The sequence below is a fragment of the Ananas comosus genome, linkage group 17 (genome assembly GCF_001540865.1).
Source record: "Ananas comosus cultivar F153 linkage group 17, ASM154086v1, whole genome shotgun sequence".
NCBI classification, from domain to species: Eukaryota; Viridiplantae; Streptophyta; class Magnoliopsida; order Poales; family Bromeliaceae; genus Ananas; species Ananas comosus.
In genome coordinates, this window is record NC_033637.1 from 4,081,762 (window position 1) to 4,098,302 (window position 16,541).

The window sequence follows — 16,541 nt, forward strand, 5'->3', positions numbered from 1 at the left end:
GCGCTCAATTTATGGTCATAATAATTCGATTTTATTATTCATAAACATACCATATATACATCTAACATATTTTTCTACTTTATTAACATCTGAGCTCAAACTAACTATACCGATTTATTATTCATAAACATACCATATATACATCTAACATATTTTTCTACTTCATTAACATCTGAGCTTAAACTAACTATACCTTGTAAAAAGTTCCACCTCGAAATTAATTTTGAATCGAGTTTGAACGGTGATGAGATAAATCAACCAATTCCAGGTCGTTCATACTCCTAACCAAACCCATTACTACGAAGTCATTCACACTCCTAACCAAACCTATTACTACCAAGCTCAGGCTCAGATATAGCCCAAATTTGAACCTGCTTTCAACTGCAACAAATAAAACAAATAGCTGGAAACTTAGATTTGCATAACTGTGTACCGAATGAAGGTGTGACGACATATCCAAAAGAGCATGGGAAACCAACGCCGTCCTCGTTAGCATCCACTTTGCATGTACTTCGATTTTCTTTCCTCTATACAGATCTTTTCATTAGCAAACACACAGATCAATAGAAACAACAGCGACAAAAGACTGTTTCAGAAGAGTATCGCACAGACGAGATACTTTGTGGGCTGCCTACTGGTTTTCTTCCCCACTTATTGGGAAAAAGGCGTGGGATATAACAGTCCATTCTGAAGTGAGATGCCAAATTCTCTAGTAACTCAGAACTAGTTTCTGCACTACGCGCGCAATCAAAAACTGTACAGAATCGAGAGAATAAGGATATCATAATGCCAAAAGAGCAACATCGATAAACAACTCACAGCTGCTGATCAAGATATGGATCCTTAGGGGGCTTCTCTCCGCCAGCTCCTAAGTATCCAGAGAGACTTCCGGAAACATCAGTGACAAAGTTATTCAACCACGAGGTGCTGCGCGTAAGCCAACCAGCCGGGGATTGTGCATTTTCTTCAGCCATGCTCCTCTGTTCATTTTCCAACAAAATCTCAGCCCATCGCCTTTTCATGTACTCCATGACTGCGCCCAGCCCATTGTTCACGACGTCCATTGGCGGAATAGCCAAAGGATTCTGGTCCAAGTTGAGCTTCTCCAGCTTTTCGAGCAGGCCGAATGTATCAGGCAGAGCGTGGATCTGGTTGTTGCTGAGGTCGAGCTCCCTGAGACTGATCAGGTCGCCAAACGTGGTGGGAAGCTCCTGTAGGTCGCTGAAGTTACTGCTCAAGTTTAGTGTTTCAAGATTTATCAACTTCCCAAACGCATATGGCAGGCCACGGAGCTCGTTGAAGTGGGCATCCAGATGGCGAAGCGACCTCATCTCGCAGACGGATGTGGGAAGAGATCGCAGCTTATTCAGATGCACGCATAGCTTTTGCAGATTAGCCAGCTCGTAGCCGATGTTGGTGGGAAGATATGTGAGATCATTGTAACTAGCATCCAGCTCAACCAATGACCTGCAGTTTTTTTTTTTTTCCTTTTAGAAATTTGTAATGAGGTTTCTCCAATCTGATTAGAATAGGATTATACATTAACATTGAAAATATAGGCACCAGTACCTGCATTTTGAAATACTATCTGGCAGTGACTTGAGCCTGTTACCGGACACATCTAAAATTTTCAAATTGGACAGCAGTCCAATAGAATCAGGCAATGAGACCAAAAGATTTGAAGAGAGGCGGAGTTCCTCTAGACAGTCTAACCCTCCTATGGCATCTGGTATAACCTGTTTTGCATTCCATGTAGACATCACAAACCATATAATTTTTTTGTGAGAACATAACAAATCAACAGACTAATTGCTTATTATTTATTTGTATGAATCATGGCAAGCCCAAGTAGTCAATGTCTGACAAGTGGATAGAACGCAAAGCAAGTTTCCTCAAAACAATAAACCACGATCATTGTATATTTCAATAAGATGAATACTACACAAAGGGAAACTGGAATTTTAGGAATACAGTATTTTGAACATATTCAATGAGGCATTATTAAGTAATAAAGACCTAGAGGGGAATTCATGCATGCAAAAGTCTCCAGAAGCCCAAGTATAGATTACAAGTTTTGTACCATAACTTCAATGACATTTACAGAAAAGTCAGCTAAAGATCTTACCAGGGGGTAAGAGGGTAATTAATCCTCAACAGAGAAAACAAATTAAACAAGCATGAAAACTCAACAAGGCCCATAAGCAGTTCCTGGTTGGTGAAGGAGGTGGCAGAACAGATAGGAATTGGATTCAGTAGATTTAAAACAAGTAAACAACATGCACCGAGGAAAACTTCCAAGGAGAATTTTGAAGAGGCTATCACAAGATCTTAAATTTGTAGAGAAACAATAAGGATAAAAAGCAAAACTAAAGAAATGAGATAGTTAGAAAATTAGTGTGGAAGTTTGTACAGAAAGAAATGGGTAAGAGATGTCAGTAAGAGTAGCAATTTTGGTCCAATACACCCTTGTAACAAATCCAATCAGATAATAGGAAACTTCAGATTATTACCCATCAATTGAAATTACATGTATTTCTTGTTCAAAGTGAAGGTAAGCTTAGAATGGTATATAAATTTGAACATAGAATGGCTAATGTCAAGTAAACCTGATTGAAAAACCAGGAAGATGTATTACTGCAAAGAGTATCCAATCTAATAAGTGTATCACCCTTATATATACTTGAGGATCACTTTCCAAATTTTGCTGAAAGTGCAAAATATTGGGTAGCCTTAAGCAAAGTTCAAGAGGGGATGAAACAGACAAGAAATAAACAGACCTGACATTAACCTTTACCTGGAATGCAGAATATTATCAAATGAGCAACAAGGCACTTGAAAATAGGTTATATCTATTCTTGGTAATAATCTAGGTGCCTATAACCTGATGGCAGCCCTGTTCAAATTCCTTTATACGTGAGAAAGTAGAACCACAAAGGATAATCAGCATGAATCCAACGATAGAAGCATTACGCAGCAAAGTACCAGAACAAGCAAATGATATCTTTAGAAATTAGCAAACACACTTAAACAATATGCAGATATAAAATTATTTTGCATTTCAGCATTTCCAGCGTGAACACAGACAGGGAACCTTCATAGTCTCCAATGTAAGAGCAAAGATGTCCTAAAAAACAATGCAGTAATCTTTCATGCGTAAACAACAAATGGATGCCCTTTAAATCACTACAAAAGCTATATTTCATTCATAAATATTTAGACCAACCTGCCACATATACTCACTGTCCTAGATAAATCAAATAACTAACTCATACTGCTGAAACCATATTTGAGATAGACAATGTATCAGTCTCATAATAACTAATTTAAAAGCAATTTAATCACCCACTTATCTTACACAGATATCTCTAGATTCGGTATCAAAACCAGATATATGAATATAGAGATGTTAACCTACTGATGTTACATCTTTGCTTCAACTATTGTAAAGGCGGATACAAAGCACACCATTTATAGCAGCCTTTCTCACCAGTTGCCTATTTGCAAGAAGGCCAACAAGCCAACAAAACCATTTATCTTGTTCCATGCAAGGGCAGCCAGACCACTTTTTTTTTTTTTTTAACAAAATGAACATCTAAACTGTGTAAATCATGCCTTTTATACATGCTATAACTATAGATTCTTTGTTATTAACTGGAATATGATGCATGAATCAGGTCTTTCTACTTAGCCCAATATTGGAGATCTTAAAAAAATATCTAAGAGAGCTATAATCAAGCCTTAAAACGTCAATGAGCTATCAATTAATCATATAGGTAAAGAAGAAGCTATTGCACAAATTTTGATCGACAAACCTCTAGCTGATTGTTGGAGACATTAAGATAGACCAGGCCCCGGAGCTTTCCAAATGCTTCTGGAAGGTGCCGCAGCTGACGATCCGAGAGATCCACCCTCTCCACGCACTTCCCCACCGCTCCCTGCAAGATCCCGACGACCTCCTCGTTCACCTGCTCCTCCTCCCCCTCCGCTCCGCCGCCGCGCACGCGATCGCCGTCCTCGACGCTCTTGCCCTCGGCCGCGGCGCGGTAAATCATGTCGAGCCGCGCCTCGGCGTCCCTCAGCAGCACCTCGTACGCCGCATGCATGTCCTCGAGCTGCACCACGGCGCGCCACCCCACCAGCTCCCGCTCCGCCCCCTCGGAGCGCGGCGCGCGCGCGTCCTCCTCCTCGTCGAGCCGGGGCGCGGCCTCGGCCTCGGCGATGCGCGCGCGCGCGGCGTCGACGGCCTCGTGGTCGGGTCGGTCGCCGAGGGTGCGGAGGACGGCGCGGACCTGGGCGACCTCCGCGACGGCGGCGGACATGGCGGCGAGGACCGCGGGGTCCCTGAGGTGGGGCATGCGCTCCACCAGCTCCACCTCATCGGCGGCGGAGGCGGCGATCGGTGGGGGTTGCTCGATGTCGAAGGAGGAGGGAGAGGGCGAGGGCGAGGGTTTGGAGGGGATCTTGAAGGAGAGGGTGGGGGGGAGGCGCGAGAGGACGTAGGAGAGGATCGGGAAGGAGTTAGGGTTTGGATCCATCGCCACTGGGGTGGAGGTTGGAGAGGAAGAGGAGGAGAGGATGGAGAGTGATGGGGGAAACGGAGAAATAAAAAAAGAAAAAAAAATAGGGAAAGTGAAAACAGAAACCCGTCGTTTACTTAACCGCGGTGTCGTATTTATAGGGGGAGCGGTTTCGCCATCTTGTTGCGGTCGCATTTCTTGTTTTTCTAATGCGATTTTTTACATAATTAAATAAAATTTTATATTAATTTTTAAAATTTTTTTGCAATAATTAGTTTACTTGTAATACACTCTTAACAATTAAGATATAATAAATATTTTAAAAAATAAAAAAATAACTTGCAAATATTTTCTATTTTATTTGCGAAATGAATACTTTCAATGCAAGAATTTGAGGGGGAGAAAAAAAAGCCAAATAAGATCTGAATTTGAAGGACTATTTATTTTGCATTACAAATTTGGATCTTTTACATTATTTGTTGAGATCATTGGTTCAAGTCTCTACGCTTACACAATTTTATTGATTATTTTTATGGCTTCTACTCTATTAGCCATTCGTTCTCTTAATTAGCCACCGATTGTACCTAGCATTGAATAAAAATTTTATGGTGGATATTCAAAATTTTAAATACAAAAATCTAAATACATCGCTTTTTTAATTGATTTTTTTTTTAAAATAATAAACAAAATAGATAGCGTACTTCATTTCTCTCTCATAATAATAATAATAATAATAATTATAATAAATAATTAGCCGAGGTTGAGCTTAGGGGGCGTTTGGTTCTCCGTAAAAATAGTCAGAAAATTTTTTTTCAGCTGAAAAGTATTTTTCTAACATTTGATTTGACGTAAAAAAATTTTATGAAAAAAATTATTTTACGGATTTTAAGTAAAAGCAAGCTTTTCGTTTTCGTTTTCCGCCAAGATTCAGCAAAAACGAAAACTCACAGTGAAAAAACGCGGCGCATGCTCTTCCTTGCATCGAGGTCCACGAGCTCATGTAAGAGCTCGTGGACCGAGGTGAGTGGTCCACTCACCTATATATATATGGACCACTCACCTATATATATATAGAGTCCGGCTACTATACTCTTATGAGTATAGAGACTCTTGTACTCATAAATTTTTGGCCGCTAGATCTACCCTTTAATTATTTTCACCCGTTAGATTATACTACTCAACCAACCACTCACTCAACCCTAAGGGGCCCACTATCAACCTAACCGTAACCATTCTCATCTTAACCGTACATTTTTTTATTTAAACGGTCGAAAACTTATGAGTACAAAGGGTTCTATGCTCATATGAGTATAGTAGCTCCAGCCTATATATATATATATATATATATATATATATAGAATTAGGCTACTATACTATCTATAGTACCGAGCTCCGGTACTATAGTGTTTGTTTTCGATCTTAGGGCGTTCAAATCAACGATCCACACCGTTAAATATGATCTAGGGTATATGAATTTCTTAGGAATAAAATTTTAGTTTTATTTGAGCATAGGACTTTTAAATTCAAGATCAAGAATGTTAATCTTAATTTATATAGTTTAAAGTATTTTCTATCAAAATTTGAAGAAATTTAGATCTTAGTACACCGTTAAACTCCAAACTCGTCATAATAGTCATTGAAAATGACAATTTTGAAATAGTTTGATCATAATAAATTATGTCAAAAATATAAAATTTATTTTAGAAACTTTAAATACCTAGATCAGGTTTACGTGTGGATCGTTGATTTAAACACCTAAGATCGAACAACACATATAGTACGGAGCTCGGTACTATAGATAGTATAGTAGCATAGCTCTATATATATATAATATATATATAATATATATATATATATATATATATATATATATATAATATATATATATATATATATATAATTTTATTTTATTTATGAATATATAATAATTTATTTATAAAATTAAATATAAATTATATTATATATTTATTATATATATATTTTAACTATATCTTGTTTATAAATTAAATTATAATATATATATATAATATATATATATAATATATATATATATATATATATATATTATAATAATTTTATTTTATTTATAAATTTATAATAATTTATTTTATAATATTAAGATATATATTTATTATATAATATATTTTAAATATATCTTGTTTATAAATATAAATTATAATAATTAAATATATTATGATAATTCTTATATATTAATAATATATAATATAATATATATATATAATAGGAGAAAATATATATAATAATTTTTCACATATAGCATAATAATAATTATTATACATTAATAATATATATAATAAAAAATATATTAAGTGGTTTTTTATTTTTTTCTTTTCTTTTTAACCAAACAAACGTCACGGAAAACTATTTTTCTTTTTCTACAAACCAAACACAAAAGATGTAAAATTTTTTTCCTACCGAAAATTTGTTTTCCATCGAAATTTTTTCTTTCCATAGTTTTACGTGGAACCAAACATACCCTTAGCCTCCACAACTCGGCTCTGGCTAGCGCTTCGTCAAATTCAAGCCAACCCGAACTCAATTCAGTTCGCTCGAACTCGGCTCATTGACACCTCTAGCTACTGTCCCCAAGTTCAACATTTTCTCATGAGCTTAGAAGATCATGATCCCTTCGTCCCTATCTCGGGGTGGAGCCGGCCGGGCCTAAACAGGGCTCACGGAGCCAGACTTTCAGCCTGCAAAATCGATTTCCGCTACGGTCGGGCTTCCGTATTTACACCCAAAATACTTTTGGGCTTATTTGGACTTGTTCAAATCCGATCCGAGTATGATCAAGAGCCCACAAAAGTACCGATCGTCTTTAATGCAGGTGTGAGGTGGCAAAAGATTTGATGGTTGGTATCCGATATCTCAAGTTCGAATCCAAATTGATTCACATTTTCAGCTAAATTTATTTTTTAAAAATTAAACGAAACAGGTAAAATGCTACATTTCTTTCTCTCTCAACAAAAAAGCCCATAATAGTGAGTGTGTTGCACTCACATAATTTCTGTTCGAAAATGGGTCTAACCAGCTTTGCACTTGGGTTCAGGTTAGGTTTTAGTCATTTTGAGCCGAAGACGAGCCTGATGTCGAACTAATCATTTTGAGTCAGACTCGTATTTTGGTTTAACTTGATACGAATTCAGTTCCGGTCCATTTGAACAATTTAACTAAAGATAAGAAACAGTTTGAAAGTAGAAAATCAAAATGTAAGGAGCATGCGAGTACCGTGAGCTCGACGTCGATCGACTCCCATCCCGCCAAAGTTGAAAAGTTGATATTCAATGAGAATTCGAATAATCTCGTAACTTCAGTGTTCGAAATAAATTCCCGCTTACATTCTGAAATCCGCACAATCAATCTAGCTATAAGAGGTGTTAGGTTTTTGTTAAACTCAAACAATAGATTCTGTGATAAAAAAGAAAAGAAAAAAAAAATGAACGAATCGAGCCCGAATAATCTAATTTCACGTTTCAACTAGGGATGTCAATAGGTACGGATACCCGAAATTTTATCCGAATCTAAATCCGAACGGAACGAATTTATCCGATGCTAAATGGATATGGATATCAAAAATAAAATCCGATAGATATGGATATGGATATGGATTTTGACTATACCTGATCTGAATCCGAACCCGACCTGAATCCGAATTTATTTTACATTATATATAATATGTATATGAAAATTTGATATTATATTTAAATTTATATTTTAAAATTTTAAATTTAATATAATATATTTTGAAATATTGAAAAGAGAATAATTATTTCGGATTCATATTTACGGATTCGGGTTCAGGTTCGGGCTTCGGGTTTTTGGTTGGTTCGGATTTGGATATAGATTTTTAAAATTCGTTAGGTTCAGATTCGAGTTTGGGTTCGAATTTCGAATTTGAAGTCGGGTTAGGATTCGAATTTTTAAAAATCCGTCCCAAATTTGACCCGACATCCCTAATTTCAACTTAATTAAATCCCAATTCAACTACATTTTTTATTTTTATATACGCGTTATCTTTTATTTTTTATCATTAGAATAAGGATTGGATAAGCATTCACCGCACACCACCCGTCCCCACGCCATTTGGATGATACGGAATCATAGTCGCCACCGATTCTTCTGAGTCGCTGTCTCACTCTTATCCATCCGTCAGATTCTTTTTTTTTTTTTTTTTTTTTTTTTTTTTTTTTTTGGTTATCTATTCTCCAAAGTAAGCTTATTTCTAAGGCTAAATTACACTTTGATCCTCAAACTATAAATTACTTGACATTTTGGTCAAGTATTCTGAATTATTGTAATTATGTCTCGTAATTAAATTTAGTTGACTAGATATTAGTATGCCACTAATATAATAGTTATGTAGCAGTGTTGTGGTGGATGATAAGATAGTAATTAAGATGTCACATTATTTACATCAGTGATGCATCAATATTTAATCAATTAAATTAGATTGTGGACATCAGCGATGCGTCAATATTTAATTAATTAAATTAGATTGTGGGACTTGATCGTAATAGTTCGTAAAGTTCGAGTCTGAAGATATAACATTAGAGAAACAAAAATGTTGCACATAGTTTGAGAGAAAAAAAGTGCAGTTTAGTCTATATCTGATAGAACAATACTATTTATGCACCAATATGGGGGGCGTAAATCATATACCTCATAGGACTTTTTAGCTCATATTCCACTTGTCCCGTCAAGTTTGTTTAAACTAAATTTTTTTAAAAAAATTTATCAATCTTTAGATCTTAAGATGTAAGATTTATGTCCCCTACAAAGGGTGTACAAATAGCATTTTTGTTTCTAAAGATGTGTTTAGGTTCGAAGTTTTACCGGTATTCACAAAATGTGGTTTTTTTTATGATATTATACGTCTAAATTTATACAAATATGGAGGCTCGTAATTTGATATGGGCCAAGAGACACCTTATTATAAGATAAACTATACGAAGATATTTTAATTATAATCTATTTAAATAACAAACACAATATAGAGTAGTTTAGAAAGTGTAGGTTTTTTATATTTATAAGATCGAGAGTTCAAACCCCAGAATGATGAAGAGCCTCTCAACTTAAAGTTATATTGAATTTGATCAAACTACATTATTTTCTAGTTTCATTTATTTTGATTTCAGTTAGTCTAGTCCATCAAATTGTAAATTTTGTTAAATCTAATAATTTCTTAATCTATAATAAGTCTTTAATTATTTCTGCACTACCTTTTAGCCAAAAAAGCAATCAAAATAGTTAAATTTAACAAAATCACTACTTAATTTAACAAATTAAAATAAAAAAGCCAATTTGCATAAAAATTCACTAGTTTTGCGATTTTTCAAAAGTAGGCTACTATTTTGAATTTTAGATATTCGGACCGGATTTTCAATAAACCGGCCAAAGTATCCTTANTTTTTTTTTTTTTTTTTTTTTTTTTTTTTTTTTTTCCTTCTTGTTGGCTTAAATGGACCAGCATTCTGCCCTATGACGGGAGGCCATGTTGGGCCGAGTCATGTTCGAAATGGCGTGAGGCTGAGTGGGCCCAGTTATGTTCGAAGTGGCGTGAGGCTGGTTGGGCTGAGTCACAATCGAGACCCGTGAGCGCTGTATCTGTACGCTTTAAGTAAATTGGTTGCGTATTTCTAACAGCTCGAGCTTTTGGAATTAATGGTTAGCACTAACGACCAACAAGTGATATCAGAGCCAGAGATCACGGGTTCGATTCCCGTATGCTGCAAATATGTGTAGGTACTGAAGGGGAGATTGTTGGCTTAAATGGGCCAGCATTCTATCCTGTGGCGGGAGGTCATGTTGGGCCGAGTCATGTTCGAAATGGCGTGAGGTTGGGTTGGCCGAGTCATGTTCGAAGTGGCGTGAGGCTGGTTGGGCCGAGTCACAATCGAGATCCGTCGGCGCTGTATCTGTACGCTTTAAGTGAAATGGTTGCGTATTTCTAACAGCTCGAGCTTTTGGAATTATGGTTAGCATCAATGATCCGACACTTCTTTTTTTTTTTCTCCGACCTTTATCGCCTCCTTCACCACCTCCGTGGCCTCGGCGACGATAATGAGGATAGCGCTACCCTCTCTTCTTTCATCTCTTCCCTCCACTAGCGCCGGCGGCCCTCGGCGACGGTAACGAGGGCGGTGCCATTTTCTCTTCCTCTGTCTTCGTCTCCGCCTACGGCGCCTTCGCCGGAGAAGAAAAAGGAGAACTCGGAGAGAGCCTGAGTAAGGGCGAAGCGAACAGAGGCGATGAGGTTATTGCCGAAGAGGTGCTCGCCACCCGTAAGGGTGAGGAAAAAAGATATGCTTATCTCTAAGGAGCAAACGAAAATACAAAGATTAAAAAAAAAGAATACAAAGGAAAAAAAATAAAGAAAATTTTTTTTCTTTGAAAGACCATTGTATATCGTTGTTGTTACTAAAAAATTTAAGAATCAGAGGAAAAGAAAGAAGAAGATGAATGTTGCACTATTAAAATAAAATTGTTCTGTTTTATAAGAAAATTGCACTGTATAATATGAACGTTATACTCTTTGGCATGAAAATTACACTCTTTAAAATAAAAGTTGCACTCTTTCGACAAAAATTACACTATTTTAGAAAAAATTGCACTTCTCTCCGACCCTCATCCCCTCTTCTTCTTCTTCTTCCTCTTTCCTTGACCCCTTTCCTCCTTCCCCCTCTGATCCCTATCGTCACCAACGCAAGCCTCTCTATCCCGCGTGCAACATTGGAGTGCTGTAACATAAAAACGATCTCATCGCCTTCGTCCGCCTTTTCCTCACTCGGGCCTTCTCCGAGTTCTCCTTCTCCTTCTCCGGCGCTGGCGAAGGCGGAGGTGGAGGCGGAGGCAGCACCGCGCTTGTTACCGTCACTGAGGGCCGTCGGCGGCGGCAGAGAAGGAGATGGAGAAAGCAAGATAGAGGAAATAGAGGTAGTGCCGCCGTTGTTACCGTTACCGAGAGCTGTGGAGGCGGTGGAGAAAGTGGTAAGGGTCGAAGAGAAAAAAAAAAAAAAAGAACGAAGGAAAACAAAAGAAGAGAGAGAGGTAGCTCGTTTCCGTGTTTTGGCACTCTGATTAAACGCCCGGGGTAGAAAGGCTCGCATGGTAGGGTTGGAGATCGGAGGCAGAGGGTAAGGAGGGGGGTCAAGGGAATAGAAGGAAAAAGAAGAAGATGATGCGATGAGGGTCGGATAATAGTGAAATTTTTTTCGAAATAGTATAATTTTTATTGAAAGAGTGCAACTTTTACTTTAAAGAGTGCAATTTTTATCTAAAAAATCGTAACGTTCATATTAAATAGTACAATTTTTATATTAAACAATGTAATTTTCTCCAAAAAAATTAGTAAAATGAATAATAAAAAGAGAAAAATGAAACAACAGGATACTAACTTGATACACTTTAAACCATAGAGTACTAAAGTGAGAAAATGCGAAACCACAGGGGCAAACTTGATACACTTTAAACCACATGATACTAAAGTGAGAAAGTGTGAAACCACAAAGGAGTATTTGAAGTTTACCTTAATAATAAAAATAAAACTGGAAATTTGGGAAAAATAAAAAAATAAAAAATTGTGTCATGAGACACATACAGATACAATTAAACGTCACAAATTTCATATCGTTTTAGCTAATAAAAAAAAAGTATTTCTAATATTGTGTGCTTCCGCTGTTAAGCTAATAGTATTTAGATAATATTTTATTAAATAATACTATCTAGTTCAGTAAGATAAAATAGACTCTAAAATAAAGCTTCCTTAAAACTCGGGCTAAACATATATCCATACATAATCAACAAAATTTAGCCTCTTCATTACTGTTTTAAGTAAACCATTAAGAATTTGCATTCATGGAAAATCAGCAAGGTGGTTTAGAGACTTCGTTAAGGGACAATTTTGTTTACTTGTAGTTGAAATTAAATTATAGTTTTTTTTTTTGTTATGAAAGAGATAGCACTTTATCAGCTTCATTTATTGGAAAAATGAACTAGACTACAGGGGTGAGATAGGTAGGGCCTCGAGGAAAAAAAAAAAAAAAAAAATCAACTACTTTCTACAGTTATATATTATAGATTACATACAGTTGGGTTGCTACAGATAGAGAGAGAGTGAGAGCAGCATAACAAATCACGCTTCCAGCGTGAAGATGACACATGCAATGTGCATGATGCATGCATTAGCTTTTTCCTTTTTACATATATTATTACTATTTTAAGTTAAATAAAGGAGAAGATTTTTTTAGGAAAAATGTATGAGACCCCCCCTCAACTATAGATCTTTGGCTAAAAATCAACTACTTTTTTTCGATTGAGATCAACTCAATTTCTTTTTTTTTTTTTAAAAATTTTGATTTTTTATATTTAACTAAGTTGAAATTTTTATGAAATATAATAACTCTATTAGTTATTAGCCATATAATTAAGCTACCAACCGTTTTTAGTTCAGAATGGAGAGAGCTTGATGGTATCTTTCTCCGAAAGAAAAATCTATATAATTAAACTAATTTTATATACTAAAAAATTATGAGTATTAATATTTATAAAATTATTAATAATTTTAATAAAATTTTTAAATATTTTGGCAAAAAATTATTTAGTTTGAAATAATTTAGAAATTGAGGGGTCGTAGTTAAAAATAAAAGGTAAAAATCTATAGAACTTATACGGACTATATAGGCTATTTTGATTTGACTATTTAATTTTATAAAATTTTAATTTTACTATCCAACTTTTCAATTTGTTTAATTTAAACTAGTAAATGACATTTTAACTTTAAAATTTAAATGTGCTGTTTATTTTTATAAATTTAGTTATTATATTTTTATATAGTTCTCGAAACTATAAATTAATTAAAATAACTAATTTATTTAAAATTTAAAATTAAAATATTATTAAATAATTTAAATTAAATAAATTTAAAAATTAGATAGTAAAATTATTTTTTTAAAATTAGATAGCTGATTCACAGTAATCTATAGTTTATATAAATTTTGTGTTTTTTTATCCACAAAAAAAAAAAGAAAGAAAAGAAAAAGTTGAGTGAGCTGTTTCAGAATAGTTTACAGTTGAGGGGTTTCTGTACAAATGTACCAAAACTTTTTTCCTTAACAAGTATAGAGAGTAATAATAAGAGAGAGATTGAGACATGGGACCCACCACCATACCCCCTCCCACCGACAAATAATAATAACGCTCTCCAAACCCCGACTCCTCCTCGTCTCTCTCTCTCTCTCTCTCCCCCCTCCTCCTCTTTGGTAAAACCCTCTCTTTTACCCCAATCTCGCAGCAAATCAAATGCTCCCCACTCCTCTCGATCCCTAGGGTTTAGGGTTTCCACCTCGCCACCTCTTCTCCCCCTTCCCCAAAGTCGATCCGAAGCCATGGCGTCGTCGTCCTCGCCGCCGCCGTCGTTGTCGTCGTCGTCGTCGTCGTCGTCGGGGTTCTTCGCGATATGCGTGCTGCACGCGGCGGTGGCGGCGGCGTGCGGGGCGCTGATGATGTTCTACGTGGACGAGGCGGCGGCGTTCGGGCACGGGCGCGAGGCGGCGCGGCGGCTCCGGGGCTCGACGCCGCGCGACCGGCTCCTGATCGAGACCTCCGACTCGTTCGCGGGGCTCCTCCTCTTCGCCATCGGGCTCCTCCTCTTCATGGTCGCCTTCGTCCGCGACCGCGAGTTCCAGGCCTTCTTCGCCAAGGGCTGCGTCCTCCTCCACGCCGCCGTCGCCCTCTGGCGCCTCCTCTTCGAGCGCCGCCTCGACGACCTCGCCCGCGACCTCCCCCGCCAGCTCGTCGGCGACCTCGTCCTCGGCCTCTCATGGATCCTCTTCCTCATCTACTCCTGGCGCGAGAAGTACGACTGATCCCCTAATTCTCTCCCCCACCCCCATCACCCCGTCGCGGCCACCGCCGCCGCCGTAGGTATGATCCTACTTGTAAAGCTTTCTCCCTTTCTTTTTTCCTTTTTTTTTTTTTACCCGTCAATTATCGCCCGTAAAAGTTAAGGAGAATGAGGTTTATGAGCTCCTGATGCTGTATCTTTCACCCAAAAAAAAAAAAAGAAAAAAGAGAGCTTTTTTTAATATCAAATGGTAGTTGGATGGTTTGTTTTATTTTATTGAGTACTCTTGATTAATTGGTGGAGTTTTGGTTTGGGAAAAGTGCGTCTGATGATATGTAAGTATGTGAATTAAGTGCTATAGCGAAATTTTATGATGTATTATCATCTCCCATAAGCCAATTGGCAACTGATTATGCGTGTACTTGTAGGAGTTGAATTACTTGGCAAATTGATTCGATTTTAATGTTATTTTGATTGCGGAGGATCATTTTCTTCTGCATTTTGTTGTCTCCGACAGAAACTGACGGAAATTGATGAATTTTTTAAGTAATCCTTTTCTCGTTTTTAGATGTGAAAACTCAATTTTGATGGTTACTGATCTTTCTAGAAAATCGCTTTAGAAGCTACCAGTTGGTATACATGGATATCAGAACAAAAAGAAACTTCATGTATGCACTGTGAACAGTTAATACATCTCTGTTGTAATTTGTAGCCTGATCAACCAATCAATAAGGATATTTGCTAGTTTGAAACTTTCCATAGTGCCTGTAACAGTTCTACTGACATTTAACAACTAAACGACAAGTAAAACTTATGAATTACAAGAACCTCTTGACCAGGAATCTGGATTTTGCAGTTCCAACGCAAACTCCTTATGCTGATACAACATTTTGCCCTGTTTTTTTAGAAACATGTAACAGTGAAATTCGTTTCTCTTTTTGGAGGGTCTATTGTTTAATAAGCAATTAGTTTGTGTAAAAGAGTTCTCTCTTCTAAGATACAAGAGACCAAACAATTGATATTTTGCAACTCCCATAGCAAGAGAATCTGTGTATCTGTTATCTAGATGGATTATAAAGTACTCATCTTTACGTACGTATGCCCTTTTCACTATATCCTGTGCCTTTTAAAAGTGAAATCTACTCTTCATAGTTGATATCGGTCTTCTGCACATTTTCTCTTTCTAGAAATAGCAGCATGACAGCTAGCATTGTGCTTTGGCAAGTTAACAACACTTGCGGCAGTTTCTCTGAGATTCGTTGATTTTCCTCGTGCTGTTGGTTGTGTGATAACTCAAGGTTAAGAAAAGCATCGAAAAGTGATAGTCTTTAATGACTGATTCTCTATCTGATGTGAGCATACTATCAATTGCTCCCTAGATCCTGGGCTAAGGCTTGTGTTGGAGCCATTGAAGTATAGATGAGACAATCAGAATGCTTTTAAAACCCGAGGATTGATGTTTTGCCATGGCTTCAAGCTTTCTAGTGTTTGTTGAAATCTCTTTCATTTCTATGTACTTCTAGATACTCACATTGATATCATGTATTTAAGACTGATTTACATTAAAATTTTAATAATGAAACTTGTAGAGCCATTATTGAAAGTTATGGATTGTTTTATTAGAAATACATTGTTTTAGCATTCTTTGGCTATACCTAAAAAGGAAGATTTAGATTGCAATGGAGTTTTCCTTACCATACATGACGAAATTATTGAAATGTCACAATTTTATTATGTGTACTTTTTTCACTGTGTCCTCTCTTCTCCATCTCTAATTCCTTTCTCTTTCGACTTCTACGTGCATTAGAGAGATTATTTCTTTTCTTTCAAATCTCATATGAGTTTCTGGTCGGTCCAAAATAACTTGTCAATCTTCTGTTGCGCCTACATGCAAAATCTCATATTGAGCATGGCTTCCAATTGTTTTGTTAATTTTATTTTTCCTACGAAAGCAGAAGCATGGTTATCAAATACCTTTAACTAATATCAGTTGCTTGTTGTCAGTATTCTTTCTGTATATACTGTTTGGGAGAACTTTTAATACCCCTTGAGTTATAGCTTTATTTCATTATAATGCACCGTGTTTCAGATTGTAGCACTCTAATATGGGGTCTATGGAGTTTTTCCTCTCATCTTTTTGTCTAAGATATGGTTTTCAGAGA

At 36.6% G+C, this 16,541-nt stretch overlaps 2 protein-coding genes across 2 annotated transcripts; one reads left to right on the forward strand and one right to left on the reverse strand.

The window, feature by feature from the left end:
- On the reverse strand, positions 517-4,653 carry LOC109723158 (plant intracellular Ras-group-related LRR protein 3-like). Its single transcript, XM_020251413.1, has 3 exons — positions 3,813-4,653; positions 1,570-1,736; positions 517-1,467 (listed from the first exon to the last, which is right to left on the reverse strand). The coding sequence occupies exons 1-3, from the start codon at positions 4,533-4,535 to the stop codon at positions 816-818; spliced, it is 1,542 nt and encodes a 513-aa protein (XP_020107002.1). The 5' UTR covers positions 4,536-4,653; the 3' UTR covers positions 517-815.
- LOC109723122 lies at positions 13,705-14,888 on the forward strand. The gene has a single exon (XM_020251343.1). The coding sequence runs from the start codon at positions 13,922-13,924 to the stop codon at positions 14,399-14,401; it is 480 nt and encodes a 159-aa protein (XP_020106932.1). The 5' UTR covers positions 13,705-13,921; the 3' UTR covers positions 14,402-14,888.